The sequence below is a fragment of the Microplitis mediator genome, chromosome 7, assembly GCF_029852145.1.
Source record: "Microplitis mediator isolate UGA2020A chromosome 7, iyMicMedi2.1, whole genome shotgun sequence".
Lineage (NCBI taxonomy): Eukaryota > Metazoa > Arthropoda > Insecta > Hymenoptera > Braconidae > Microplitis > Microplitis mediator.
The window spans coordinates 26,892,727-26,920,265 of NC_079975.1; the positions used below are offsets into that span (position 1 = coordinate 26,892,727).

The 27,539-nt window shown below is 32.0% G+C and overlaps 5 protein-coding genes across 6 annotated transcripts in view; 4 read left to right on the forward strand and 1 right to left on the reverse strand.

The window, feature by feature from the left end:
• Window positions 1–27,539, reverse strand: part of LOC130672023 (CCR4-NOT transcription complex subunit 6-like) — a 309,023-nt gene that overhangs the window by 18,445 nt on the left and 263,039 nt on the right. The window lies entirely within an intron of this gene.
• On the forward strand, window positions 8,406–12,606 carry LOC130672019 (neprilysin-11-like). Its single transcript, XM_057476200.1, has 17 exons — window positions 8,406–8,561; window positions 8,833–8,987; window positions 9,237–9,398; window positions 9,468–9,551; window positions 9,615–9,814; window positions 9,886–10,086; window positions 10,158–10,244; window positions 10,311–10,452; window positions 10,520–10,637; window positions 10,775–11,042; window positions 11,113–11,216; window positions 11,277–11,335; window positions 11,408–11,459; window positions 11,538–11,605; window positions 11,678–11,826; window positions 11,907–12,077; window positions 12,160–12,606. Exons 1-17 carry the CDS (start codon window positions 8,542–8,544, stop codon window positions 12,337–12,339), a joined length of 2,220 nt encoding a protein of 739 aa, XP_057332183.1. The 5' UTR covers window positions 8,406–8,541; the 3' UTR covers window positions 12,340–12,606.
• LOC130672015 (neprilysin-like) lies at window positions 12,932–17,077 on the forward strand. Its single transcript, XM_057476197.1, has 17 exons — window positions 12,932–13,079; window positions 13,148–13,302; window positions 13,563–13,724; window positions 13,793–13,876; window positions 13,940–14,139; window positions 14,211–14,411; window positions 14,483–14,578; window positions 14,636–14,777; window positions 14,841–14,958; window positions 15,098–15,365; window positions 15,436–15,539; window positions 15,600–15,661; window positions 15,734–15,785; window positions 15,875–15,942; window positions 16,013–16,161; window positions 16,237–16,407; window positions 16,490–17,077. Exons 1-17 carry the CDS (start codon window positions 13,060–13,062, stop codon window positions 16,664–16,666), a joined length of 2,229 nt encoding a protein of 742 aa, XP_057332180.1. The 5' UTR covers window positions 12,932–13,059; the 3' UTR covers window positions 16,667–17,077.
• Window positions 17,867–22,535, forward strand: LOC130672017 (neprilysin-like). The gene is made up of 17 exons (XM_057476199.1): window positions 17,867–18,020; window positions 18,089–18,243; window positions 18,476–18,637; window positions 18,715–18,798; window positions 18,863–19,062; window positions 19,134–19,334; window positions 19,406–19,501; window positions 19,559–19,700; window positions 19,768–19,885; window positions 20,024–20,291; window positions 20,362–20,465; window positions 20,526–20,587; window positions 20,660–20,711; window positions 20,798–20,865; window positions 20,936–21,084; window positions 21,160–21,330; window positions 21,413–22,535. Exons 1-17 carry the CDS (start codon window positions 18,001–18,003, stop codon window positions 21,587–21,589), a joined length of 2,229 nt encoding a protein of 742 aa, XP_057332182.1. The 5' UTR covers window positions 17,867–18,000; the 3' UTR covers window positions 21,590–22,535.
• Window positions 23,370–27,300, forward strand: LOC130672014 (membrane metallo-endopeptidase-like 1). Its single transcript, XM_057476196.1, has 17 exons — window positions 23,370–23,526; window positions 23,595–23,749; window positions 24,011–24,172; window positions 24,240–24,323; window positions 24,387–24,586; window positions 24,658–24,858; window positions 24,930–25,025; window positions 25,083–25,224; window positions 25,288–25,405; window positions 25,543–25,810; window positions 25,881–25,984; window positions 26,045–26,106; window positions 26,179–26,230; window positions 26,310–26,377; window positions 26,450–26,598; window positions 26,675–26,845; window positions 26,929–27,300. Exons 1-17 carry the CDS (start codon window positions 23,507–23,509, stop codon window positions 27,103–27,105), a joined length of 2,229 nt encoding a protein of 742 aa, XP_057332179.1. The 5' UTR covers window positions 23,370–23,506; the 3' UTR covers window positions 27,106–27,300.

Here is a 27,539-nt window from a genome sequence, read left to right on the forward strand (position 1 = left end):
GTTCTCGACTCCTCGAATTGTGGCTCCAATATTTATAATTTTAATTTAACATTGAAAATCAGCTTTTGCGCGGCAGTTTCGGCATGCGCGCGCCGCCACTCTAGTGCGCGTAGTTTTTAAATAATTTTTTTCTGTCGAGAGTCTAGGACGCTAATTTTTTTTTCTTCCGGTATTTTCTATTATTTTCCATTGAAAGAGCCTTAGAAATCACGTCGAATCACAACCAGAAGGAAATATAGACCCAGCACTCGGAGTTTAAAAAAAAAATAGAATTATCGCCAGTTAACTTCTCTGGAAATTCCAGAGACATCCCATACAAATTCCATAGAAAATATAGACTCAGCACACGGTGTTGTAAAAAATATGGTGAACAAAAATTTTCCAAAAATATTTAATTAATCCATTTGTTTATAAAAAGATTATAAAGTTTTTAAAATGAGTACATTTTACACCTCATTTTTTCCATACCGGGCTCCTTATATGAAAATCGATTCTTAAGGAGTAAACTCCAAAAATTGTGCGACTCCTATCCAGTGAATTACAGAAATTTCTTAAAAAAACTCGGGAAAATTTAATCCTTTTGGAAAAAAAAAGATTTAAGTTCATCATAAATAAAATAATTTTAATCGTGAGGTTGAAAGGAATTAAATTTCATTTGAACAAAAAAGTTGACATTGTCACTGTGGACATACAGAGTTTCCTAACCCGATAGTTTTTCCATATTTCACGTATTGTGATAATGAGAATATTATCGCTGAGCGTGGGAAGCAATGGAAGTGCCCGTGAAAGAGGCACAAAGGGGCTCCGGCACTCGGAGTTCGGAGTGCATATATGTACCATAGGTTTGTTTCTAAATGTATGTACACATCCCGCATGATATGTGTGTTAATGATAATGCTAGTAGATGTGGGCTGTGTGGATGCGGATCCTGTGAAATCGGGTTGAGAGCGGCTGAGAGTCTCCGGGAAGCGGATGGGAGAGAACAGCGCGGAGGGAGAAGTGAATATAGAGCGCGAGAGAGCCGTCACGAAAATTAATGCCTCGAGCGCAGTACTTGGGCTTCAAGTAGCGTCCACGATCGCTCGAGATAATCGGCTCTTTGCACGCGATGGTGCTAAATACTCTTCATATATCAACATATATATTGTACTTTGCTGATATGAAGGGAGGCCTTTCTTGGCCCACTCTGTTTCATACGCTAAATTATGGGATACATCACGCATTACAATTACTTGTTTTTTAAATTATACATTCATTTATTATTTTCATTTTTATCCACAGTGACGGCTTTATTTTATGATTAAACGAATAGAGTCATTTTTATTTTAACTTTCAAGTAAAAAAGCCATAGAATTCTCACAAAAAATAACAACAGTGAGTCCCAATTTTCAACAGAATTTCTAAGGAGGCGATCCTGACTAAAACTACGGCCTCGTATTGGATGATTTTATTTTCGAGGGACATCAAAAGTCTTTTCCTATCCTTCATTACCCATACGTCAGAAAATTTCAAATTCAAAAGCCAACGACCTTAAATTCGAACATCCAAATCCTCTGCCATTATTAATCTAAAACTTTTGACCGAGAGCATATTTAAAGTAAATTAAAATATTCTCCATCGTTACAACTTTACAGCAATCACAATAATAACTACAATTGAAAAGTTTAAATAATATAGCGGGAAAGTAAATAGTTATTTGAGTACATTGTCTACAGCACAACGTTATCTGCCAGTTAAATTTCCATTTTAAAGTCACAAGTTATGCATCATTTCGTAGCGTATTCACCGAAATACTCAGTACAGAGTACATAGTACATAGTAACGAGTACCCAGAGCAGAGTGCTACAGGCAAGAGTAAAAGTTACCCATCTAAGCCGTCCACTGGTGAACCAGAGAGAGGCCGCGCAGCCTCCAGGTCCTTTTCTACCACGGGGTAGATTTACATCCTGCATCTATGCCACCTACTTTCTCTCCAGACGTTACAGCAAACTCGGAATTGTTAATTCTGATTATACTCGGAAACCTGTTACAATATATATCACATATATAATGCTTCTGCTCATGCCGGCATACTTATTACCCGGGCTTTGACTCAACTCATTCCCTTTTCACCCCTAATGCATTTTAATTTCCGTCATGACCGCTTTGTGCAAGACTGTCGCCGTAATAAAGATCACTTCCGCTTTAGGACTTGGACAAGTTGTTAACTCTGTCGTCGAACACTTAAATCTACTTTACTGCCTACGTTTTTAACTTCCCGCTAAGAAAATTGAAAATTTTCAAAAATTCGGGAAGTTATTGGTTACGGTCCGATTTGTAAAAACCGAATTTCTATCAGATTTTCACGTTTTGAGGTCCTAGGAAGCTATCCTGACTAATTTCACGATGGTGTCCGAGTGTATGTATGTGTGTACGTACGTACGTATGTAAATATTCATAACTCTTGAATGGATGAACCGATTTTGATCTTTAAGGTGTCATTCGACGCGGCTTGTTAATATTTTGAAGCTGCTAAAATTTGAGCTTAATCGGTAGGGTGCGTTCGGAGATATTTCAAAAATACAATTTTTTCAAAAATGTTTTATTTGGATAACTTTTAATTTGCTCGATGGATTGATTCCAAAATCTGATCAGCTCTAAAACTTTGTAAGCCGCGTCGAATGCCACCTCAACCATCAAAATCGGTTCATTCGTTCAAGAGAAACCGTTTTCGAAAAAATTCAAAAAAATTTTTTTTTGGTTTTTTTGAAATTTCTCAAAAACGGCTGGATAAATCAATTTAAAAATTTGATCAGCTTTAGAACTTGATAAAACGCGTCGATTGCCGCCTCAACTATCAAAATCGGTTAATTCGTTCGCGAGATATCGTGGGAGAAAGAAATGCTGAAAAATGTTTTTTTTGAAAACAATGGCATACAAAAGTATTTTCGAGCTTGAAGAGCTAAAAAATGTATCCACAATAATGTTTCTGAGCTCAGCGAGCTCGAAAACAGCGAGAAGTTTTGGGGCTGGCCCGCAGGGTTAACCGATAGACCGATTTTTTTTATTCAATCGATAATTAAAACTAATAATAATTAGCAGGTTAAATTAAGAAAAAACACTCATGGGTTTTTAAGCATTTAATTTATGGTTTATGCTGACTCGGCAATAATTCAGTGCTATCTCGCTGATTATAGATAATATCGCACTGACCGCGTTGCAATAATTGCAGAGCGATGAGTACAGCGGTAGTAAAAAATATAAAAAAAATGATAATAATAAGAGGAAAGAAGAAAAGAGATTAAATACAAGATACACTGGAGTTGTAAGCTTTCATTGAGTTTATTTATAGCCGACTTTTTATTTGAACTAGATAATTATTAGTTAAATAAATAGTTATTGGATTTTTTTTATCAATAGAAATTCGATATTTGTTTTGACGGAAAATTTATTTTCCTTGATATTTTTTTTTATTGCTAGAGATTGGAAGCTGACAGATTCATCAGAGTATTAGATCGTTATAGGCCCGAGGGACTTTTGAGAATATTATCTAGGGTTGTAGCTTATGGAGTATCGACGTTGTAGTAAAAAGAAGTAGTAAAAGAAATATTGAATTTAGTTCAGCTTGAGATTTTCCTTTGTGTAGTCGATTGTAAATTTAAAATTTTTTTTGCTGCAGTAAATTGGGACACTGAGAAGAAGCCTGATTTTTTTGTAAAGAAAATTAAACAAAAAATTTTTTGATTTATATAGAATGGGAGCAAACAAGATTTTGGAAAATATTTAAAATTTGGAAAACAATTTCAGTGACTGGTCTTTGGTATTTTATATTAAAAAACTTGAAATATTTTTAATTAATTTGACAAATTGGAAGTTTATTTAAATCTAATAAACAAGAAATGAAATTTTTGGTCAAAGTTATCTGATACTATACAGTTTATTATTATACTTATGTATAGTTACTTTGTTACTCGAGTTAAGTAAAGTGTTATAAAGGGAAAAGATGAATGAGACTTGAATAACTTGCAAGAGTCTAGTCGTGTCGAGTGACTAATTAAAGAGAGTTTTAGAAACTTTTCAAGTTAGACTTTGCTACAAAAGTGATACACACACACATAAATATATGAATATATATATTATACATACGCAATGTTAATCGATTGTACTTATTTTAATATGATACTACACTTGGCCGATATCTAATAATATTTGGATTTTTGTCAAAACGATAAATTACAACAGAAAAAATATTTTAAAAAATTGCACCTATAGACTTTTTAATTTTTACTTGTGCAATTTTTTTAATTTTTTCGGATCATTATTTGAATACTCAATTTTTCAGGCTACTTAAGGGAGGGTGGGGCAGAGCGGCCCCCCTGAAATTTTGATAAAAAAAAACATTTTTTTTTTCGACTAATTACTATAAATCCGATATGTTTGCGCATTTTTACCCCTACGCATGACATTTGGGGCAAAATGAACAAGCGCAAAATTTTGAAAAAGTGATTTCTTCATATTTTTATCGTCAAATTAAAAAAAAATGATTATAATTCCACATTTCTAGCCCTACGCATAACACCTGGGGCAAAATGGACCAGCCGAAACTTCCGAAAAAATTATTTTTTCATATTTTTCGGCCGTTTTTCTATGTAAGAGGCAAATTTGGTCACTAAAAATTTATAAAAATAAAATTTTTTTTTTTAGTTGATAAATTTTTGAAATAAAGTAAAACTATAGAATTGTTTATTTTTTTTTATTAAATAACAATTAGTAATTAAGGTAATCGAGAGTGAACGATTTATTACACCTTAAAAAATTTTTTTCGAGTAATATAAAACCAAAAATAGTTGTCAAGAGAAAGAAATACATTCTTAATGATGAAAACAATTTAAAATAAAAAAAAAAACGAAAAAAAAAAATTTTTTTATCACTTTTTGGAGGGGGGGCCGCTCTGCCCCACAAAAAATTTTTTTTTTTCAGAATTTTGGCAAAATGTCCATAAATTTGTTCGAAATAGGACAAAAGTAAAGTGATCTTATGGCCGAAAGCCACAAAAAGTAATAATTGGCTTAGGGGGGCCGCTCTGCCCACCCTCCCCTATAATTTAATAAAAATGAAAGGTAGAATTTTTAACAATTGATATTTAATAAATCTTCAAGCGAAATATACGAGTGCAAAATATAGATAAAAATTTTCCGCACATTAACGGTATACTGAACCCAAAAAATATATATCTATATATAATCAGTTCTATTGTATTCGGTTGACCTGCTGCGAAAACGAGCAATATAAATGTCTTATAACCAGGATTAGAGTGGCCACATCGTCCGTAACGGAGTAATTGTAATATACACAGAACGTTAAGCCATCTTTTATACACCAGGCTATTAAATTTCATATTATATATTACGTATATATAAATTTATCGCACTATATACGTCATCCGATAAGGAGTATCGCGGGTATTATATTAAAAAATGATCTTTTCAAATAGAAAGCGCAATAGATTTTTAAAAAATTTTAAATGCATAAGCTGTCAGCGTGAGGGAAAAAGGTTATTTAGCATTTAATCTTGTTCTGGCGGATCACTTAGCCGCGATCTTAATTAACTTTGTGATTTAAAAGAATGTCTGTGGGGTATAATATCTAGTGGGTTTGGAGCCGGCAATCGGGAGAACGCATCTAAGCCTTCGGCGAATCTTATTCCTTAACGCAGTAAGAATAGTTGTTACTTTACTTGATATATCTATATATATACATATATATACACATATGTATATGTATTCAGTATCTGTAGAGTTGATACAGAATAAAAGCTGAGGTGGCTAGGAGACCGAGTTTAATTTTAAATATATTTTTTGCTCGACTTATCAGTCCGGAGATTCGAAGGCTATAAATTTATGTATGGCCGCAGAATGCTTGAGATTATTTATTTAATCCATTATTTTTTAAGGGATTCTGTTCAGCGATCTACCGCTTGCGTACTTCGCCCCGCGTTCCTGGATATCGATAGATCTATCTGCATCCTTTTACGTGTTTCTGGATTATTTTTACATTTAACTCAAGGTACTCGATAGCCAAGCCTTTCCGGTTGATGAAAAAAAATTCCACTTGCTAACATCAGTAATCAAAATTTTTTAAGTGATAATTAGCTTTCGATTACTCTGCTGACTGCCCGCTATGTAAAAATTTAAAAATTGTCACAATACAATTATTTTTTCCAAGCCCGCGAAATTTAAATTTCAAATTTCAAATTAAAAATTAAAAATTTTTTCTACTGAAATTTAATGGAAAAAATTTTGAATATTTATTTAAATTCATAAAATTATATGTGGAATAAAATAGAGGATTAAAATATAAAAATGTATGATATTTAAATATTTATATTTTTAAAACAAGAGTGTAATCCTAGTGAAGATTAAGGGATTAAAATCCCGTCGTATTCTTAGTGTCAGAAAACTGAGACTGCATTATGAAAATTGAGCTCGCTTTAAAAACAAGACTAACAAATACAATAAAATCTACTTTTTAACTTCCTAGTAGAAAAACGCGACACCGTAGATTTAAAAAGTCAGCTGTAATTACATCCGATATTTGCGGCGGGTTAATTTTATTTATAAATAAATTTATATTATCATTTTTTCCGATATTATTAAAATACTTGTCCTTGATCGCACAGACAGAGTTATTCTGCAATAAGCGCGAGATACATTTAACTATATATATATATAGAGAGAGGCGATATCTTGGATGGCTTAGTGGCTAAATCGAAAAAGTTTTTCGTGTACGTGCACCAGTCGGCTGCCGGTCTGCTGCTGCAGATGTAAAAGAATGAGGAAAAGGGTTAGAAACAATAATAAGAAAAGTAACCGAAGGAAAATAAAAAATAAAGTCAGGTCAGAAGAGGAAAGTTGTGAAAAAATAAAAAAACGTATGGTATATAAGTTGAGAAAAGTGGAAATATGTTTTGGTTTACTTTAATGTGCCGGAGAATGAAACTGTGAAATCTTGATAAACTCGATTACCAGCCAGATATGTTTAGCTTTGTATATATATATATATATATATTTATAAAGGCTAATACCTGTTTTATCCGACGGTGTAACAACTTTAGCTTAAAATGGTAAAGTGTCATTAAACGTAATACTAATTTACGTTAGTAACATTTAATGATGTTATTTATTAAGTTTGTTAGTTTGTTGGTCGGATGACAGTAAGACTTTTTAACTGTGGATTTAATATTGTTGTGCGATAAACTTGATAGTCTATTGCTTAATCAGTAAGCTTAGATGGGTGTTGTATTAGTGTGTATGTGTATTTGTGTGTATAATGTTACAACTCCATGAATATCTAAATTCTAATGAATGTTTTCTCGTTGTTAAACTTGTTCAAGGGGAAGAATATACCAAGATACAAACTACTCGAGAAGTACGGGCTGTATTTAATGTTTAAATCCTTACTTGTACAACAGTTTCAGCTTCTTCATGTGGAATATTTATTTTTAATTTATGCTCTGTTGTGTTATTTTCGTTTCACTGGATTCTTTTATAAAATATATCAACTTTTAAGTATATCTAGATTGTTTTTACTGATCACTACACTGTAAAAAATCGGGAATCAATCCTGGAGTGATTACGGGGTTAATTTGAATCCGCATTCACTCCGAATCAGAGTTTTAATATTCAAAAAAACTCCCATTTGGATTAAGTTCCACTCCGAGGACATTAAATAAATAAACAGTAATTCACTCCGAATTTAACCCACGTTTACTCCGAAAATTGTTAATTTCGTCGATGATTGTGATATTGACGGGTAAATTTATTTACATGTGGGATTTTTAATCGCGTGTTCGTGAAGTCAAAGACATTTTGACTGGCAGTTTTAAATTAATTTTTGAACTAATTGCAGGCTGAGTTGAGAACACTGGGGGGGGGGGGGGAGGTGAAAAATTGTGTGTTAATGTCGTTGAATTTACTGAAGGCTTGTTCTTTTGAGTTGCATTAAATTTTTTTTTGACAGCACGTCAAATCGCCTTTTTATCGGATGACAAAAGCTCAAAGGACGATATTGATTTAAAATTACGATAACTCTGTGAAAAATATAAAGGAAGTAAATCAAAGCCATCGATTGGCCATTTTAAAGCTTTCAGATGTAATCAGGCAATTTAGTCGGTGATTTTTTTATAAAAAAATATTAACAAGTGAATAAAAAAAATTTTAGATTATTTTCTATTGATACATTTGATATAATTCTACAAAAAGTTATTTCAGTGATAAATCTTTTATTGAAAATGAATTTTTATCAATTTCCGTATGAAGATCCTGATTAAAGTTATAGCCTCGAAATAGCTCCCTACTAATTGATGTAAAAAATGATAAAAGGATGACTATTAGTTGAGATAATTTAAATAATAGGTTTCCGTTTAAAATAACGATTACAGATGTGAAAAAAATATAATCATAGAACACAATGTAACACACATCCTGTGAACTAGTTTAAATAGACACAATGTCGCTATTGTCGGCTCATTAGTTTTCGCTGAAAACTAAAACGCAAAAGAAAATGAAGTTTAAAATAATACTGTGAGTATTTTTACACAGAAAAAGAGATATCTTGAGTCAAGAAAATATTTTTGAAGACAAACGTTTTCGGGAACCAAGTCAAGATTTTCTTGAGCCAAGAGAATTCGTCTTGGTTGGAGAAGATTTCTACTTTATCTGAGAAAATTTAGGTCTCCAAAAAAATTTTCTTGAATCAAGAATATTTACCTTCAGTAAAGAATTTTTTTTTTGTGTGTAGGCATAATAATAATTATTTGTGTGGTTCTACGTAAAGTAATAAATTTTGCCGCAGGTTTTTCCTAACGGCCAGCACATTTGGGAGTATCATAAGCCCATGGGAAAGTCACGGTAGCCATGAAGATCGTGGGTGGTTTTTGGATGCTGAAAAAGATACTGTTGATTTGAAAGATATTAGTGTTTGTAATACTAACGACTGCACAAACCTTGGTTCGTATTTATGTTTCATTGTTAATTTATAGTGTAAAAAATTTTCTGAGTTAATATTTTATATTTATTGTGATTCCCTCAAGATAAAATTCACTCCAGAGGAATTTATTTTAGCTTTGAAACCCCGGGTTGGAGTAGAGAGAATGCGAACTGAAGTAAAATTTATATTCCCTCTGGAATCACTCCTGATTTTTTATTATCTATTATTTATAGGATAAGAATTTAGTATCAATAGATTTTTTTCTGTAGCTCATGAGATTTTGAGTGGAATGAATCAATCAGCAGATCCATGTGAGGATTTTTATGAATTCACATGCGGATCATTCAAAAATACTCATCCTATTCCTGGCCATACTGCTATTTGGGGAAGATTTTTTATGTTTCAACAATTAGTTTATCAGCGTTTGAGGGGTAATTTTTATAATTCATACTTATAATCATTTTTTATGAAAAGCTATAAGTAAACTTTGTCATTATCAGCAATTTTGGAAACAACTCCTGAGCCGGAAGATATTTTACCAGTGAGACAGGCCAAAAAATGGTATCAGTCTTGTATGGACGCAGGTAAGAATCGAATGATCTTAGGCGAATTTTTTTCTGATTGATAATTTGAAAATTTTTTTACAGAGGCACTCGAAAGACGAGGCTTGGATCCGATAGAATCTGTTTTGATGCAAGTTGGAGGCTGGCCGATGACTATTGACGCCGAAGAATGGGACGAAACTGAGCATCCGTGGCAGCGAATTGAGCAACACTATTTTCAAATTACTGGCTCTTATGTATTTTACAAATTTGATCCTGATTTGACCAACAGTACCGTGTTTAAAGTAATTTAATTATCAATTTAAATACGAATATTTTACTGTTTTATGTGGATTCTAAGTAATTATTTATGCAGATGGAGAAAGGCGATCTTCCGCTCCTCGACAAACTTCCGTTTGAATTCCAAGATTATACAGGAGAGGAGTATGAAAATTACAAGACATTCATTACGGCCGTAGCTCTAATTTTTGTTGAAAACAACAGAGCAAATGTCTCCCTTGACATGGTTGAAAAAGATGCCGCCGATTTAATTGAGTTTGAAAAACAATTAAGTTTGGTAAAATTAATTTTAGTAATAAAATAAAAATATTTATTCGTCTTTATTAATATAAATAATTTTATTATAAGATTTCAAAGGAGAAAAGTAAGAATGTCAAGACTTTTGACGATTTTCAATCTTGGTACGATGAGAAAACAGTCGATCGAGGCAACAAAGTATGTCCACTTAATAACTATTAGTTTACTTACGAGTTTATTAATTGAAATATTTATCTTATGCAGATTAGAGTGAAAAAGTTAATAAGAAGAATATTGGAAACAGTAAATTATGATGTAGAAAATATTAAGTACGTATCATCAGACAATATGGAGTACTTCATTAAATTGAATGAATTAATGAACAAAACTCCCAAGCGAACTATAAGTGAGTACTGAATTTATCTAAATTTTTTATCAAAAATTACTATTTATTGTTAATTTATTTATTTCAGTGAATTATATCCACTGGGATTTTGTAAGTGAAATGCTTACGGCAACAATCGACGATATGCGCGATATATTTTTTGAATTAATGAGCAAAGAAGTTGGAGTCACGGAAAGAGAGCCGCGGTATAAATTTTTCCATGCAATATTTATTTTTTCACGATTTACGCGACGTTGGCCGCGCGAGCCTTCGGCGCGTGGAGCAAACGCGAGCTTTGATAACGAATTTTTAGAGACTTTTTGATGAAAAAATTTTTTTTTAGGTGGATGGAGTGTACAAGACTAGTAAGAATGGCCAAAGCAACTGGATACGCATTTGCTGAAAAATATTTTTCCCAAACCGTAAATACTAATGTTAAAAGTTTGGTCGATAATGTATGCGATGAAATGAAAGTACAGATACATAGATCAGATTGGCTGGATGATACAACTAAGAAAATAGTTACGGACAAAATTGACGACATGGGACTTTTTGAAGGCACTCCTAGCTGGTATAAGAACAGAACATACGTTCTCAATGCATACAAAGGGGTAAAATTTTTAATTTAACTCTCAGAATAAATAATTTAAATAAATATTAACGCGTCATAAATATTCTTAGCTGGTCATTGGCAACAGTCTCTTTGATAATGTACTCAGTTATAAAAAATATGAAATGAGAGAAAAACTGCGCAATGTAGTGAACGCAATATACGTCGACCAAAGGTAAAATTTAATTAACTTATGGTTTCGAATAATTTTTACCATTGGCATTTTTTTTCTTAGTAACGATATCGACGTGCTTGAAGTTAACGCATACTATGAGCCTTATTCTAATGTTATGGGTAAGATTAAGTCATGAAAGTAAACATAATCCTCGAATATTTACATTAATTTTATAAAATAAAAATTTCTAGTTCTACCTGTTGCCGATTTGCAGCCGCCATTTTTCACTGACAGTCTTCCCAAGTTAGTAATAAAAATTATATATATGAAAAAATATCTACAATTGAAAAATTTAATAAAATAATAATAATTATTATCTAGTAACGTTAACTACGGAATGATTGGGACCGTGATTGGTCATGAATTAGGACACGCCTATGACATCAACGGTATTTCAAAATGGAAACTATTTGAAAAATAAATCCATTGATAGATTTTTATAACAAATATTTGTTTAACAGGGATGAAAGTAGGACTAGAAAGTCAAGATCTCGAACTTCCTGAGCCGATAATGAACGCGTTTTATCAACGCGCAGAATGTTTCATCGATCAATTTAAAAAATATTTTAGGGACCCGAAGCCTGATACCGAAACTGCTTCCGAAGACAGAGTATTTATTTAATAAAATTATTTATTTTTCATTCACAAAAAAGAAATTACTCAATTAAATACTCATTCAAATTTACAAAGGAAGGAAAACTAAGTCGTCATACTCAAGGAGAAAATATGGCAGACACGACGGGGCTGAACGCAGTTTACGATGCCTGGAAGAGAATACTAGCAAAGAAAGGTCCTGAAAGTAAACTACCTGGTTTTGAAAAGTATTCCGACGAGCAAATGTTCTTCATTGGATTTGGATCCGTACGTTTATTTTTAATCTTCGGTTGATTGTATTAAAAAAAATGATATCATTTATCTAAACTTTATTTATTCTTGTAAACAGTTGTGGTGCACAATATCTACGGAGCAGTACGCAAAAGCAGCACTTGATCGAGACGAACACAGTCCCGCAAAAATAAGAGTACTTGGCGCTGCTTCGAACAGCGAAGATTTTGCCCGGGCTTTCAATTGTCCGAAAGGCAGCCCGATGAACCCCGAACAGAAATGTAATATTTGGTCCTAATACTCTATTAGGACACATACTGAACCCAAAAAAGCCAATCCAAGACGCAGGCGCAAGAAACCTCATCCCTCGGTTCTTTATTGGTCAAAATATTATAATCAATTGAAATATTCTATTTACAAATACAATATATGTTGAAATATGATCTTTTAATATACTCTATATATACATTTGAATTAAAAATGATACATTATGTAAATTACTTGTTTTATTTTGAATCTTATGCTTAGAAATCTAAATAATAATTTTCAAAATTTTTTTCTGAAATATTTTTTTTTTCAATAGCCCAAGTGTCTCCCTCTAAAATAAAACAGAGACCATTTCTGTATATTTTCTAATTTTCGAGATATTAAAAAAATAAAAATGAAAAATTAGAGAAATACTAAAATTTTGAATTTTGAAGAAAAGTTTTGGAAATGATATTTAAGGTCAGTTGGTTAAATATTAATTAAAAATAAAATTTTATCAATCTTCGCGAGTTCTGAGTTATATAATTATGTCATAGCCTTGTTATTATTTTCTATCAACCTCTATTTCAAGTTAAAAAAGTGTAGACATTGTATGAGATGATTATACAACGATCATAACAAATGAGGAAAAAATATTGTAATCGAAAGACGCGGTTTCACAAACAACCAGCAAAATAATATAAATAGATGATATGTCGCTTTTGTCAGCTCACTCATTAGTCTTCGCTGAAAACGGAACCGCTGAGTAAAAATGAAGTTCAAAATAATACTGTAAGTATTTTTAGGCATAATAATAATTAGTTGTGTGTTTCTATGTAATAGAACAAATTTTGCCGCAGGTTTTGCCTAACGGCCAGCACTTTTGGGAGTAACATAAGCCCATGGGAAAGTCACGATGGCGATAAAGATGCTGGGTGGTTTTTAGAGACTGAAAAGGATACTATTGACGTCAGAGAAGTTAATGTTTGTAATACTAACGACTGCATAGCTCTCGGTTCGTATTTATGATTCACAAATAATTTATAGTGTAAAAAATTTTTAGAATAAACGCGGCTTGGATTTTATATTTATTGTAATTTCTCCAAAGTAAAAATCACTTTGAGAGAAAGTTTATTTTAACATTAAAACTCCAGATCGGATCGGAGTAAATGCGAATAAAAGTAAAATTCATATTTCCTCTGAATTCTCTCCCCATTGTTTATTATGTAGTACCTCCACGATAAAATTTGAGTATAATTTAATTTTTTTCTTCAGCTAAGGACCTTTCGGGCGGAATGAATAAATCCGCAAATCCATGTGAGGATTTCTATGAATACACGTGCGGATTATTTGAAAAAACTCATCCTCTTCCTGCTTATACTCCTATTTGGGGTAGACCTTACATGTTTCAACAAATGGTTTATCAACGTTTGAAAAGTATTTATCATAATTTACAGTTAATTATTTTTCTATAAAAAGTTTTGAGTAAATTTTGTATTTATTAGCAATTTTGGAAACAACTCCTGAGCCGGACGATATTTTGCCAGTGAGACAGGCCAAGAAATGGTATCGCGCTTGCATGGATTCAGGTAAGTATCGAATGGTCTTGGGCGAGTTTTTTTCTGATTGATAATTTAACAATTTATTAACAGAGACACTTGAAAAACGAGGCTTAGATCCGATAGAATCTGTTTTGATGCAAGTTGGAGGCTGGCCGATGACTATTGACGCCGAAGAATGGGACGAAAGTGAGCATCCGTGGCAGCGAATCGAGCAACACTATTTCCAAATTACTGGCTCTTATGTATTTTACAAATTTATGCCTGATTGGTCAAACACTACCGTGGTTAAAGTAATTTAATCATCAATTCAATTACGAATATTTGACTGTTTTATGTGGATTCTAAATAATTATTTATGCAGGTTGAGCCAGGCGATCTTCCACTCCGCAATAAACTTCCGTTTGAATTCAAAAATTATGAAGGAGAAGAATATGAAAATTACAAGGAATTCATTTCAGCCGTAGCTCTACTTTTTGTTACATACAACAGCGCAAATATTGCTCTTGAGGATATTTACAAAGATGCCAGCGATTTAATTGAGTTTGAAAAACAATTAAGTTTGGTAATATTAATTTTAGTAATTAGAAAAAAATATTTATTGGTGATGATTTATTTAAATGATTTGTTTAATAGATTTCAGACAGCGAAAGTGAGGATGCCGAGATTGTCAAGACTTTGGATGAGTTTCAAGAGTGGTACGACAAAAATACAGTCGATCAAGGCAACAAAGTATGTCAGATTATTATCTTACTTACGAATTTATTTATTAAAATATTTATTACGCAGGTTACGGTGAAAAAATTAGTCAGAGGATTATTGGAAACAGTAAATCATGACCCAGAAAATGTCAAGTACTTATCAGTAGCCAGTATGGAGTATTTTGTTAAATTGCTCGAACTGATGAACAAAACTCCCAAGCGAACTATAAGTAAGAAATAAATTTATCTAAATTATCTATTAAAGATTATATTTTTTTATTTATTTATTTCAGTAAATTATATCCACTGGGATTTTATTTGTGAGATGCTTGCGACAACGACCGAAGATATGCGCGATGTATTTTTTGTGTTAATGAACAAACAATTTGGAGTCTCGAAAAGAGAGCCACGGTATAAATTTTTCCATGCAATTATTTATTTCTTCACGATTTACGCGACGTTGGCTGCGCGAGCCTTCGGCGCGTGGAGTAAACGCGAGCATTGATAACGAATTTTTAGCGACTTTTTAATGAAAAAAATATATTTTCAGCTCAGTCGAGTGTGCAAAAGAAATAAAAATGCTCGAAGCAAATGGATACGCATTCGCTGAAAAATATTTTTCCACAGACGTCGATACTAATGTTAGAAATTTGGTTGACAACGTAGGCGAGGAAATGAAAATACAGATACAAAGATCAGATTGGCTGGACGATAATACTAAGAAGATAGTTACCGACAAAATTGACAATATGGGAATATTTGTAGGCACTCCTGAAGAGTATAAAAACAGAACATACGTTCTAAATTCATATAAAGGGGTAAAATTTTTAATTTAACTTTCGGAATAAATAATTAAAAAAATTATTAACGCGTAATAAATATTTTTAGCTTGTCATCAGCAACAATCACTTTGATAATGTACTCAGTTATAAAAAATATGAGATGAGAGAAAAATTACGCGAGGCATTGGACGGCCAAGCACCCGCAGAAGAGTAAAATTTAATTTCCTTATGATTTTAAATGAATTTTACAATTGTAATTTTTTTTTCTAGTGACTCGGATATGGACATACTTGAAGTTAATGCTTACTATGATCCTTACTCCAATGCTATAGGTAAGATTAAATCATAAAAATAAACATAATCCTCGAATATTTACATTAATTTCATAACTTAAAAATTTCTAGTTATACCTGTGTCCGTTTTGCAGCCCCCATTTTTCACTTTAAGTCTTCCCAAGTTAGTATTGAAAACTATATAACAAATATATTTTACGGTAAAAACATTTACTGGGCTAATATAAAATAATAATAATTATGATTATCTAGTAACATTAACTATGGAATGATTGGAGCAGTGATCGGGCACGAATTAGGACACGCCTATGACGTTAACGGTATTTTAAAATGGAAATTATTTAAAAAATGAATAAGATGAGATTTTTACAATAAATATTTGTTCAACAGGGTTGAAAATAGGTCTACAACAACAAAAGCTCGAACTTCCTAAAGAGATTTTGGACATGTATGATCAACGCGCGGGATGTTTCATCGATCAATTTAAAGAATACTTTAGGGAGCCGAGTTCTGATGACGGAACTGATTCCGAAGATACAGTATTTATTTTATTTAATTAATTTATTTTGATTTTATAAAAAAGTTTGTCAATTAAATAATTTACATTTACAAAGGGAAGAAAACTAAGTCGAAAGACTCAAGGAGAAAATATGGCGGATACGACAGGGCTGAACGCAGTTTTCGATGCCTGGAAGAGAATGATAACAGCGAAAGGTTCTGATACTAAACTACCTGGTTTTGAAAAGTATTCCGACGAGCAAATGTTCTTCATAGGATTTGGATCTGTACGTTGATTTTTAATCTTCGGCTGATTGTATTAAAAAAAATGATATCTTTTATCTAAACTTTATTTCTGATCGTAAACAGATGTGGTGCACAGTATCTACACCAGAGTATGCGGCAGCACTAAAGGCACAAGATGAACACAGCCCCACGAATTTAAGAGTACTTGGCGCAATTTCAAATAGCGAGGAATTTGCTCGTGCTTTCAGTTGCCCGAAAGGCACCCGGATGAACCCGGAAAAGAAATGTAATATTTGGTAAACTATTAAAACACATATTGAGCCCAAAAAAGCCAATCGAGGACGCAGGCACAAGAATCATCATCCCTGGGTTTTAATTGGTCAAAATATTATAATCAATTGAAATATTCCATTCATAAATACAATATATGTTGAAATATGATTTTTAAATATACATACATTGTATATATACATATATGACTATGACTCCGTCACTAATATTATTGTAATTCATAATTTCGGGTAAGCTCGTTAACCATCGATCATCATTGATGGCCGAAATTTATTTCCTCCTTGTTGTATACATTTTCGGCCATGTTCGAGCGACGAGTACACTCGTACAACAGAGAGATACTCGGTAACTATCATGCGACTATCATTATTTTGTATTGTTATATATCAAATAAAACTATTTACTGTTTTGTGAATATAATTAATTAGAGTCAGATAATTTAATTATTGTAGTGATTAAGTTCCCAAAACCATATCCCACTCACTACATATATATATACATACATATATACATGAATAAAATAAATATATTGCTTGAATTATTTTTTAAATTTTGAATCCCATCCTTAGAAATTTAAATAATAATTATAATTCGTGTTTTTTATGTTTAGTGAAAAATTTAATAAATACACTAAAAAATCTAAGTGAATTCGAAGTGAAAAATCACTCTGTGTGTTCAAATGTAATCGTTGATTTTTCTATAAAAACTTAATAACAAGTGAATAAAACACTTTTTAGACTCGACAGGGCTGAACGCGGTTTACGATGCCTGGAAGAGAATGAAGACAACGAAAGGTCCTAACAATAAACTACCTGGTTTTGAAAAGTATTCTGACGAGCAATTGTTCTTCATAGGATTTGGATCTGTACATTTATTTTTAATTTTCGGCTGATTGTGGTAAAGAAAAAAGACATTTTTTAATTAAATTTTATTTACGCTTGTAAACAGTTGTGGTGCACAGAAGCTACGGAACAGTATGCAGAAGCACTAAAGGCCCGAGATAGACACAGTCTTGAATTTTGAAAAAAAGTTTTGGAAACGATATTTTAGGTCAGTTGGTTAAATATTGATTAAAAATAAATTTTTATCAATTTTCGCAAGTTCTGAGTTTTATAATTATGTCATAGCCTTGTTATTATTTTCTATAAATCTATATTTCAAGTGATAAAAGTATAGACATTGTACGAAATGATTACACAACGATCATAACAAATGCGACAAAAAATATTGTAATCGAAGAACGTGGTTTCACAAACATTCAGCAAAATAATATAAATAGATAATATAACGATTTTGTCAGCTTACTCATCAGTTTTCGCTGAAAACGAGAACGCAAAGTAAAAATGGAGTTCAAAATAATACTGTAAGTATTTTTAGGCATACTAATAATTAGTTGTGTGTTTCTATGTAATATAACAAATTTTGCCGCAGGTTTTGCCTAACGGCCAGCACTTTCGGGAGTAACATAAGCCCATGGGAAAGTCACGATGGCGATAAAGATGCTGGGTGGTTTTTAGATGCTGACAAAGATACTGTTGACGTTAGAGAAATTAGTGTTTGTAATACTAACGACTGCATAGCTCTCGGTTCGTATTTATGATTCACTAGTAATTTATAGTGTAAAAAATTTTTAGGGTAACTTTTCAAAGTAAAATTCACTCCAAGAGAAAGTTTTTTTTTAACATTAAAACTCCAGATCGGATCGGAGTGAATGGGAATAAAAGTAAAATTCATATTTCCTCTGAATTCTCTCCCCATTGTTTATTATTTAGTACCTACATGATAAAAATTTTAGTAAAATTTAATTGTTTTCTTCAGCTAAGGACCTTTCGGGCGCAATGAATACATCGGCAGATCCATGTGAGGATTTCTATGAATACACATGCGGATCATTTAAAAAAATTCATCCTCTTCCTGCTTATACTGCTATTTGGGGTAGACCTTACATGTTTCAAGAAATGGTTTATCAACGTTTGAAAGGTATTTATCATAATTTACAGTTAATTATTTTTCTATAAAAAGTTTGAAACGTTACAAGTGAATTTTGTATTTATTAGGAATTTTGGAAACAACTCCTGAGTCGGACGATATTTTGCCAGTGAGACAGGCCAAGAAATGGTATCGCGCTTGCATGGATTCAGGTGAGTAATGAACTGCTCTCAGTCCAGTACTTGTCTGATCGATAATTTAAAAATTTGTTTACAGAAACACTCGAAAAACGAGGCTTAGATCCGATAGAATCTGTTTTGATGCAAGTTGGAGGCTGGCCGATGACTATTGACGCCGAAGAATGGGACGAAACTGAGCATCCGTGGCAGCGAATTGAGCAACACTATTTTCAAATTACTGGCTCTTATATATTTTACAATTTTAAGCCTGTTTGGTCAAACACTTCCCTGATTAAAGTAATTTTATTATAAATTAAATTACAAATGTTTTACTGTTTTATGTGGATTCTAAATAATTATTTATGCAGGTGGAGCCAGGCGATCTTCCACTCCGCCATAAACTTCCGTTTGAATTCAGAAATTATGAAGGAGAAGAATATGAAAATTACAAGGAATTCATTTCAGCCGTAGCTCTACTTTTTGTTACACACAACAGCGCAAATATTGCTCTTGAGGATATTTACAAAGATGCCAGCGATTTGATTGAGTTTGAAAAACAATTAAGTTTGGTAATATTAATTTTAGTAATTAGAAAAAAATATTTATTGGTGATGATTTATTTAAATGATTTTTTTAATAGATTTCAGACAGCGACAGCGAGGATGCCGAGATTGTCAAGACTTTGGATGAGTTTCAAGAGTGGTACGACCAAAATACAGTCGATCAAGGCAACAAAGTAAGACCTATTATTATCTTACTTACGAATTTATTTATTAAAATATTTATTACGCAGGTTACGGTGAAAAAATTAGTCAGAGGATTATTGGAAACAGTAAATCATGACCCAGAAAATGTCAAGTACTTATCAGTAGCCAGTATGGAGTATTTTGTTAAATTGCTCGAACTAATGAACAAAACGCCAAAGCGAACTATAAGTGAGTAATGAATGAAATTATCTAAATTATCTATTAAAGATTATATTTTTTTATTCATGTATTTCAGTAAATTATATCCACTGGGATTTTATATGTGAGATGCTTGCGACAACGACCGAAGATATGCGCGATGTATTTTTTGTGTTAAAGAACAAACAGTTTGGAGTCTCGGCAAGAGAGCCGCGGTATAAATTTTTCCATGCAATATTTATGTCTTCACGATTTACGCGACGTTGGCTGCGCGAGCCTTCGGCGCGTGGAGCAAACGCGAGTTTTGATAACGAATTTTTAGCGAATTTTCAATGAAAAACATTTATTTTCAGCTCAGTCGAGTGTGCAAAAGAAATAAAAATGTTCAAAGCCAATGGATACGCATTCGCTGAAAAATATTTTTCCAAAGACGTCGATACTAATGTTAGAAATTTGGTTGACAACGTAGGCGAGGAAATGAAGATACAGATACAAAGATCAAATTGGCTGGACGATAATACTAAGAATATAGTTACCGACAAAATTGACAATATGGGACTACTTGTAGGCACTCCTGAGTGGTACAAAAACAGAACATACGTTCTAAATTCGTACAAAGGGGTAAAATTTTTAATTTAACTTTCAGAACAGATAATTTAAAAAATTATGAACGCGTAATAAAAATTTCCAGCTTGTCATCGGCAACAATCACTTTGATAATGTACTCAGTTATAAAAAATATGAAATGAGAGAAAAATTACGCAAGGCATTGTCCGGCCAAGCACCCAAAGAAGAGTAAAATTTAATTTCCTTATGATTTTAAATGATTTTTACAATTGTAATTTTTTTTTCTAGTGACTCGGATATGGACGTACTTGAAGTTAATGCTTACTATGATCCTTACGCCAATGCTATAGGCAAGATTAAATCATAAAAATAAACATAATCCTCGAATATTTACATTAATTTTATAAATTTAAAATTTCTAGTTATTCCTGTGTCCGTTTTGCAGCCCCCATTTTTCACTTCAAGTCTTCCCAAGTTAGTATAGAAAACTATATAACAAATATATTTTACGGTAAAAACAATTACTGGGTTAATAAGAAATAATAATAATTATTATCTAGTAACGTTAACTACGGAATGATTGGAGCAGTGATCGGGCACGAATTAGGACACGCCTATGACGTTAACGGTATTTCAAAATGGAAATTATTTAAAAAATAAATAAGATAAGATTTTTACAATAAATATTTGTTCAACAGGGTTGAAAATAGGTCTACAACAACAAAAGCTCGAACTTCCTAAAGAGATTTTGGACATGTATGATCAACGCGCGGGATGTTTCATCGAACAATTTAAAGAGTACTTTAGGAAGCCGAGCTCTGATGATGGAACTAATTCCGAAGATACAGTATTTATTTTATTTAATTAATTTGTTTTGATTTTATAAAAAAGTCTGTCAATTAAATAATTTAAATTTACAAAGGGAAAAAAACTGAGTCGAAAGACTCAAGGAGAAAATATGGCGGATACGACAGGGCTGAACGCAGTTTTCGATGCCTGGAAGAGAATGATAACAGCAAAAGGTTCTGATAGTAAACTGCCTGGCTTTGAAAAGTATTCCGACGAGCAAATGTTCTTCATTGGATTTGGATCCGTACGTTAATTTTTAATCTTCGGCTGATTGTATTAAAAAAAATGATATCTCTTATCTAAACTTTATTTCTGATTGTAAACAGACGTGGTGCACAATATCTACGGAAGAGTATGCGGAAACAGTAAAGAAACAAGATATACACAGCCCCGCGAATTTAAGAGTACTTGGTGCAATTTCAAATAGCGAGGAATTTGCTCGTGCTTTCAGTTGCCCGAAAGGCACCCGGATGAACCCGGAAAAGAAATGTAATATTTGGTAAAAAATTGAGACACACATTTGCCCAAAAAAGCCAATCGAGGACGCAGGCACAAGAAATGTCATCCCTGGGTTCTCTATTGGTCAAAATATTATAATCAATTGAAATATTCCATTCGCAAATACAATATATGTTGAACTCTGATTTTTAAATATACATACATTGTATAGGGAAAAGGGGGGCAAAGGGGGTAGGGTAGGCAAAACGGGGTACCCCCAAAATTTTATAAAAAAAAATTTTATATTTTAAGTGGTTTTTAAACATTCCAAAATCACTTCTGTAATTATTAATAAGCGTTACGTTGAATTTTTTTTGGTAAACTTTTTCAAAAAATCAATTGTCAGTTGAAAAATATTAATGACGTTTGTTTTATGATAAAAACTATTAAAAATTTTTTTTCTTCTTTTGTATCCAATAAACATGTAAAATATAATTTTTCTTCATGTAAATTACTTACAAAAAAATTCAACTTAATAAAATTCGTTTAAAATCCAGAAATTTTTCTTTTTTACCTTTTTTAGGGGGTACCCCCACTTTGCCCGCAGAAATTAAAAATTTTTTTTTTGAACGGTAACTGAAAATTTTTTCTATTTACTTTGAATATCTTAAAAAAAAAAAAGATTTAGCGTATTTGAGTCCTCGAAAATTTAGTATTTCCTTAAGTACCCCCTTTTGTCCCTCCCTCCCCTATATATATATGACTATGACTTCGTCACTACTTGTATTTTTGTAATTCATAATTTCGGATAAGCTCGTTAACCATCGATCATCATTGATGGCTGAAAATTATTTCCTCCACGCAGTACACATTTTTGGCTACGTACAAGCGACGAGTACACTCGTACGACAGAGAGATACCCGTTAACTAGCTAAACACATATCATGCGACTATCATTATTTTGTATTGTTATATATTAAATAAAACTATTTACCGTTTTGTGAATATAATTAATTGGAGTGAGATAATTTAATTATCGTAGTGATTAATTTCCCAAGCCATATCCTACTCACTACATACATACATGAATAAAATAAATATATTGCTTGAATTATTTTTCAATTTTGAATTTCATCCTTAGAAATTTAAATAATAATTATAATTATTGTTTTTTATACTTAGTAAAAAATTTAATAAATACACTGAAAAATCCAGAGTGAATTCGAAGTGAATTTGGTTTCGTGTAAATGTGGATTAACTTTTTCACTCTGAGTACCGGGATTTGGAAATAAAAATCACTCTGTATATGTTCAAATGTAACCGGTGATTTTTTTACAAAAAGTTATTAGCAAGTGAATAAACACTTTTTAGACTTTTTTTTTCCATACATTTGATATAATTTTACGCTAAGAAATTTTAATAATAAACACTGTACTTTGAGAAAAAACTCTACATTTGCAAGTAAAATTTCTTAATTTAAGTATTAGTTTACTTAAATAGCGTCAAGAAAATATTTTCTTAATTTTAGTAAAAATGCATTATTTGTAAAAAATTATGAGTAGACTCAGCAATAGTTATAAAAATAAAAAATATTATACTTCGATGTGTAAAACTTTTTCTTGTTTGTAGTATTATAAGTCAAGTAAACATGTTTACTTGAATTTCATTTTTTTTCTTTGAGTGTATTAATTAATATGTATTAAATATTTATTAAGAATAAATTGTTATCAATTTTTGCAAGTTCTGGGTTGTATAATTATATATAGTCTTGTTATTATTTTCTGTCAGCTTACATTTTAAGTGATAAAAAGATAGACATTATACGAGACGATTACACAATTCTTATAACAAATGAGGGAAAAAAATATTGTAATCGGAGAACTCGATTTGACACACATCCAGCGAAATAGTATAAATAGACATTATGCTGCTTTTGTAACTTCACTCATTAGTTTTCGCTGGAAATTAAAGCGCAAACTAAAATGAAGTTCAAAATAATACTGTAAGTATTTTTATAAATAATAAAAATTATCTGTGCGTTTCTATTTAACGTAACAAATTTTGTCGCAGGTTTTGCCTAACGGCCAGCACTTTCGGGAATACCATAAGCCCATGGAAAAGTCACGATAGCCATAAAGACGCTGGGTGGTTTTTAGATGCTGACAAAGATACTATTGAAGTCAGAGAAATTAGTGTTTGTAATACTCCAGAATGCATAACTTTTGGTACGTATTTATGATTAGTTAATAATATATACAGTGTAAAACATTTTCAGAGTAAAAGCGGCTTAAATTTTATATTTATTGTAATTTTTGCAAAGTAAAAATCACTTTGAGAGAAGGTTTATTTTAACATTAAACTCCAGATCGGATTGGAGTGAATGCGAATAAAAGTAAAATCCATATTCTCTCTGAATTCTCTCCCCATTTTTTATTATATAGAACCTCTATGATGAAAATTTAGTATAATTTAATTATTTTCTTCAGCTAATGACCTTTTGAGCTCAATGAATAAATCAGCTGATCCATGTCAGAATTTCTATGAACACACATGCGGATCATTTTTAAAAAGTCATCCTCTTCCTGCTTATAGTGGAATATGGAGTAGACTTTTGATGTTTCAAGAATGGGTTTATGAACGATTGAAAGGTATGTATCGTAATTGATAATTAATTATTTGATATAAAAAGTTATAAGTGAATTTGGTATTTATCAGTAATTTTGGAAACACCTGCTGTGCCGGACGATATTTTGCCAGTGAGACAGGCCAAGAAATGGTATCAGTCTTGTATGGATTCAGGTAAGTATCGAATGGTCTTCGGCGAGTCTATTTCTGGTTAAAAATTTGATAATTTGTTTACAGAGACACTCGAAAAACGAGGCTTAGATCCGATAGAATCTGTTTTGATGCAAGTTGGAGGCTGGCCGATGACTATTGACGCCGAAGAATGGGACGAAACTGAGCATCCGTGGCAGCGAATTGAGCAGCACTATTTTGAAATCACTGGTTCTTATATATTCTACAAATTTACGCCTGTTTGGTCAAACACGTCCCTGATTAAAGTAATTTTATTGGAAATTTAATTACGAATATTTGACTGTTTTATGTGGATTCTAAATAATTATCTATGCAGGTAGAGAAAGGCGATCTTCCACTCCTCAATAAGCTTCCGTTTGAATTCAAAAATTATGAAGGAGACGAATATGACAATTACAAGGCATTCATTTCGGCCGTAGCTCTACTTTTTGTTCAATACAACAGCGCAAATGTTTCTATTGACAAAATTTTCGAAGATGTCAGCGATTTGATTGAGTTTGAAAAACAATTAAGTTTGGTAAAATTGATTTTAGTAATCAAATAAAATTATTTATTGGTGATGATTTATTTAAATAATTTTGTTACAAGATTGCAAACGAGGTAGGCGAGGATGCCGAGATTGTCAGCAGTATGGCAGAGTTTCAAGCTTGGTACGATGAAAATACAACCGATCAAGGCAACAAAGTAAGACCAGTTATTATTTTATTTACCAATTCATCTATTAAAATATTTCTTACGCAGGTTACGGTGAAGAAACTAGTCAGAAGATTATTGGAAACAGTAAATCATGACCCAGAAAGTATCAAGTATTTATCAGCAGCCAGTATGGCGTATTTTGTTAAATTGCACGAACTAATGAACAAAACTCCCAAGCGAACTATAAGTAAGTAATAAATTTATCTAAATTATCAATTCAAGATTACATTTTTTTATTCATTCATTTCAGTAAATTATATCCACTGGGATTTTGTATGTGAGATGCTTTCGTCAACGACCGAAGAAATGCGAGATGCATTTTTTGACTTAAAGAGCAAAGAGATTGGAGTCACGGCAAGAGAGCCGCGGTATAAATTTTTCCATACAATATTTATTTTTTCACAATTTACGTGACGTTGGCCGCGCGAGCCTTTGGCGCGTGGGGCAAACGCGAGCTTTGATAACGAATTTTTTCCGACTTTTTAATGAAAAAAATTTTTTTTAGCTGGGTCGAATGTGCAAAAGAAATAAAAATGCTCAAAGCAAATGGATACGCATTCGCTGAAAAATATTTTTCCAAAGACGTCGATACTAATGTTAGAAGTATGGTTGACAATGTAGGCGAGGAAATGAAAATACAGATAAAGGGATCAGATTGGCTGGATGAAGCTACTAAAAAAATTGTTACCGACAAAATAGACGATATGGGATCATTTGTAGGCACTCCTGATTGGTATAAAAACAGAACATACGTTCTAAATTCATACAAAGGGGTAAAATTTTTAATTTAACTTTCGGAATAAATAATTTGAATAAAAATTAATGCGTGAAAAATACTTTCAGCTTGTTATCAGCAACAATCACTTTGATAATGTACTCAGTTATAAAAAATATGAAATGAGAGAAAAATTACGCAAGGCATTGTCCGGCAAACAACCCGAAGAAGGGTAAAATTTAATTTCCTTATGATTTTAAATGATTTTTACAATTGTAATTTTTTTTTCTAGTGACGCGGAAGTAGACATACTTGAAGTTAATGCATTCTATGATCCGTACTCCAATACTATAAGTAAGACTAAGCTATGACAGTAACCATTATCCTTTAATATTTACATCAATTTTATAAATTAAAAATTTCTAGTTATACCTGTTGCCTTCTTGCAGCCCCCATTTTTTACTTCAAGTCTTCCCAAGTTAGTATTGAAAACTATTGAATAAGTATATTTTATGGTAAAAACATGTACTGGGTTAATAAAAATTATCATTATCTAGTAACGTTAACTACGGAATGATTGGATCAGTGATCGGACATGAATTAGGACACGCCTATGACATCAACGGTATTTTAAAATGGGAACTATTTGAAAAATAAATCCATTAATAAATTTTTATCATAAATATTTTTTTAACAGGGTTGAAAATAGGTCTAGAACAGAAACATCTCAAACTATCTACGGAGATAGCGGACATGTATAAACAACGCGCGGGATGTTTCATCGATCAATTTAAAGAATACTTTAGGGAGCCGAAGCCTCATGACGGAACTGCTTCCGAAGCCAAAGTATTTACTTTATTTAATTCATTTATTTTGATTTTATAAAAAAAATTACGTAATTAAATAATATAAATTTACAAAGGAAGAAAAACTAAGTCGTCAGACTCAAGGAGAAAATATGGCAGACACGACAGGGTTGAACGCAGTTTTCGATGCCTGGAAGAGGATGAAGGCAACGAAAGGTTCTGATAGTAGACTACCTGGTTTTGAAAAGTATTCCGACGAGCAAATGTTCTTCATTGGATTTGGAGCCGTACGTTTATTTTAAATTTTCAGCTGATTGTGGTAAAAAAAAATGACATTTTCTAATTAAACTTTATTTATGCTCGTAAACAGTTGTGGTGCACAGAAGCTACGGAAGAGTATGCGGAAGCCATAAAGGACCAAGATGAACACAGTCCCGCGAATTTAAGAGTCCTCGGCGCAATTTCAAATAGCGAGGAGTTTGCTCGTGCTTTCAATTGCCCGAAAGGCAGCACGATGAACCCCGAAAAGAAATGTGATATTTGGTAAAGTATTGAGACACATACTGATCCCAAAAAACTAATCGAGGACGCAAGCACAAGAGACATCATCCCTGGGTTTTTTATTGGTCAAGAGATTATCATTAATTGAAATATTTCATTTATCAATAAAATATATGTTGAACTATGATCTTTTAATATCAATACATGTATATATATACATTTAAATAAAAAATAATACATCACGTGACTACTAGTTTTATTTTGAATCCTATGCTTAGAAATCTAAATAATAATTTTCAAAATTTTTTTCCGAAATATTTTCTTTCAATAGCCCTTTTAAAACAAAACAAAGACCATTTCTGTATATTTAGTAGTTTTCGTGACATTTAACAAATAAAAATGAAAAATTAGAGAAATACTAGAATTTTGAATTTTGAATAGCTTTCGAAACAAATTTTTTTAATTTTTTTCCTTTGGTAA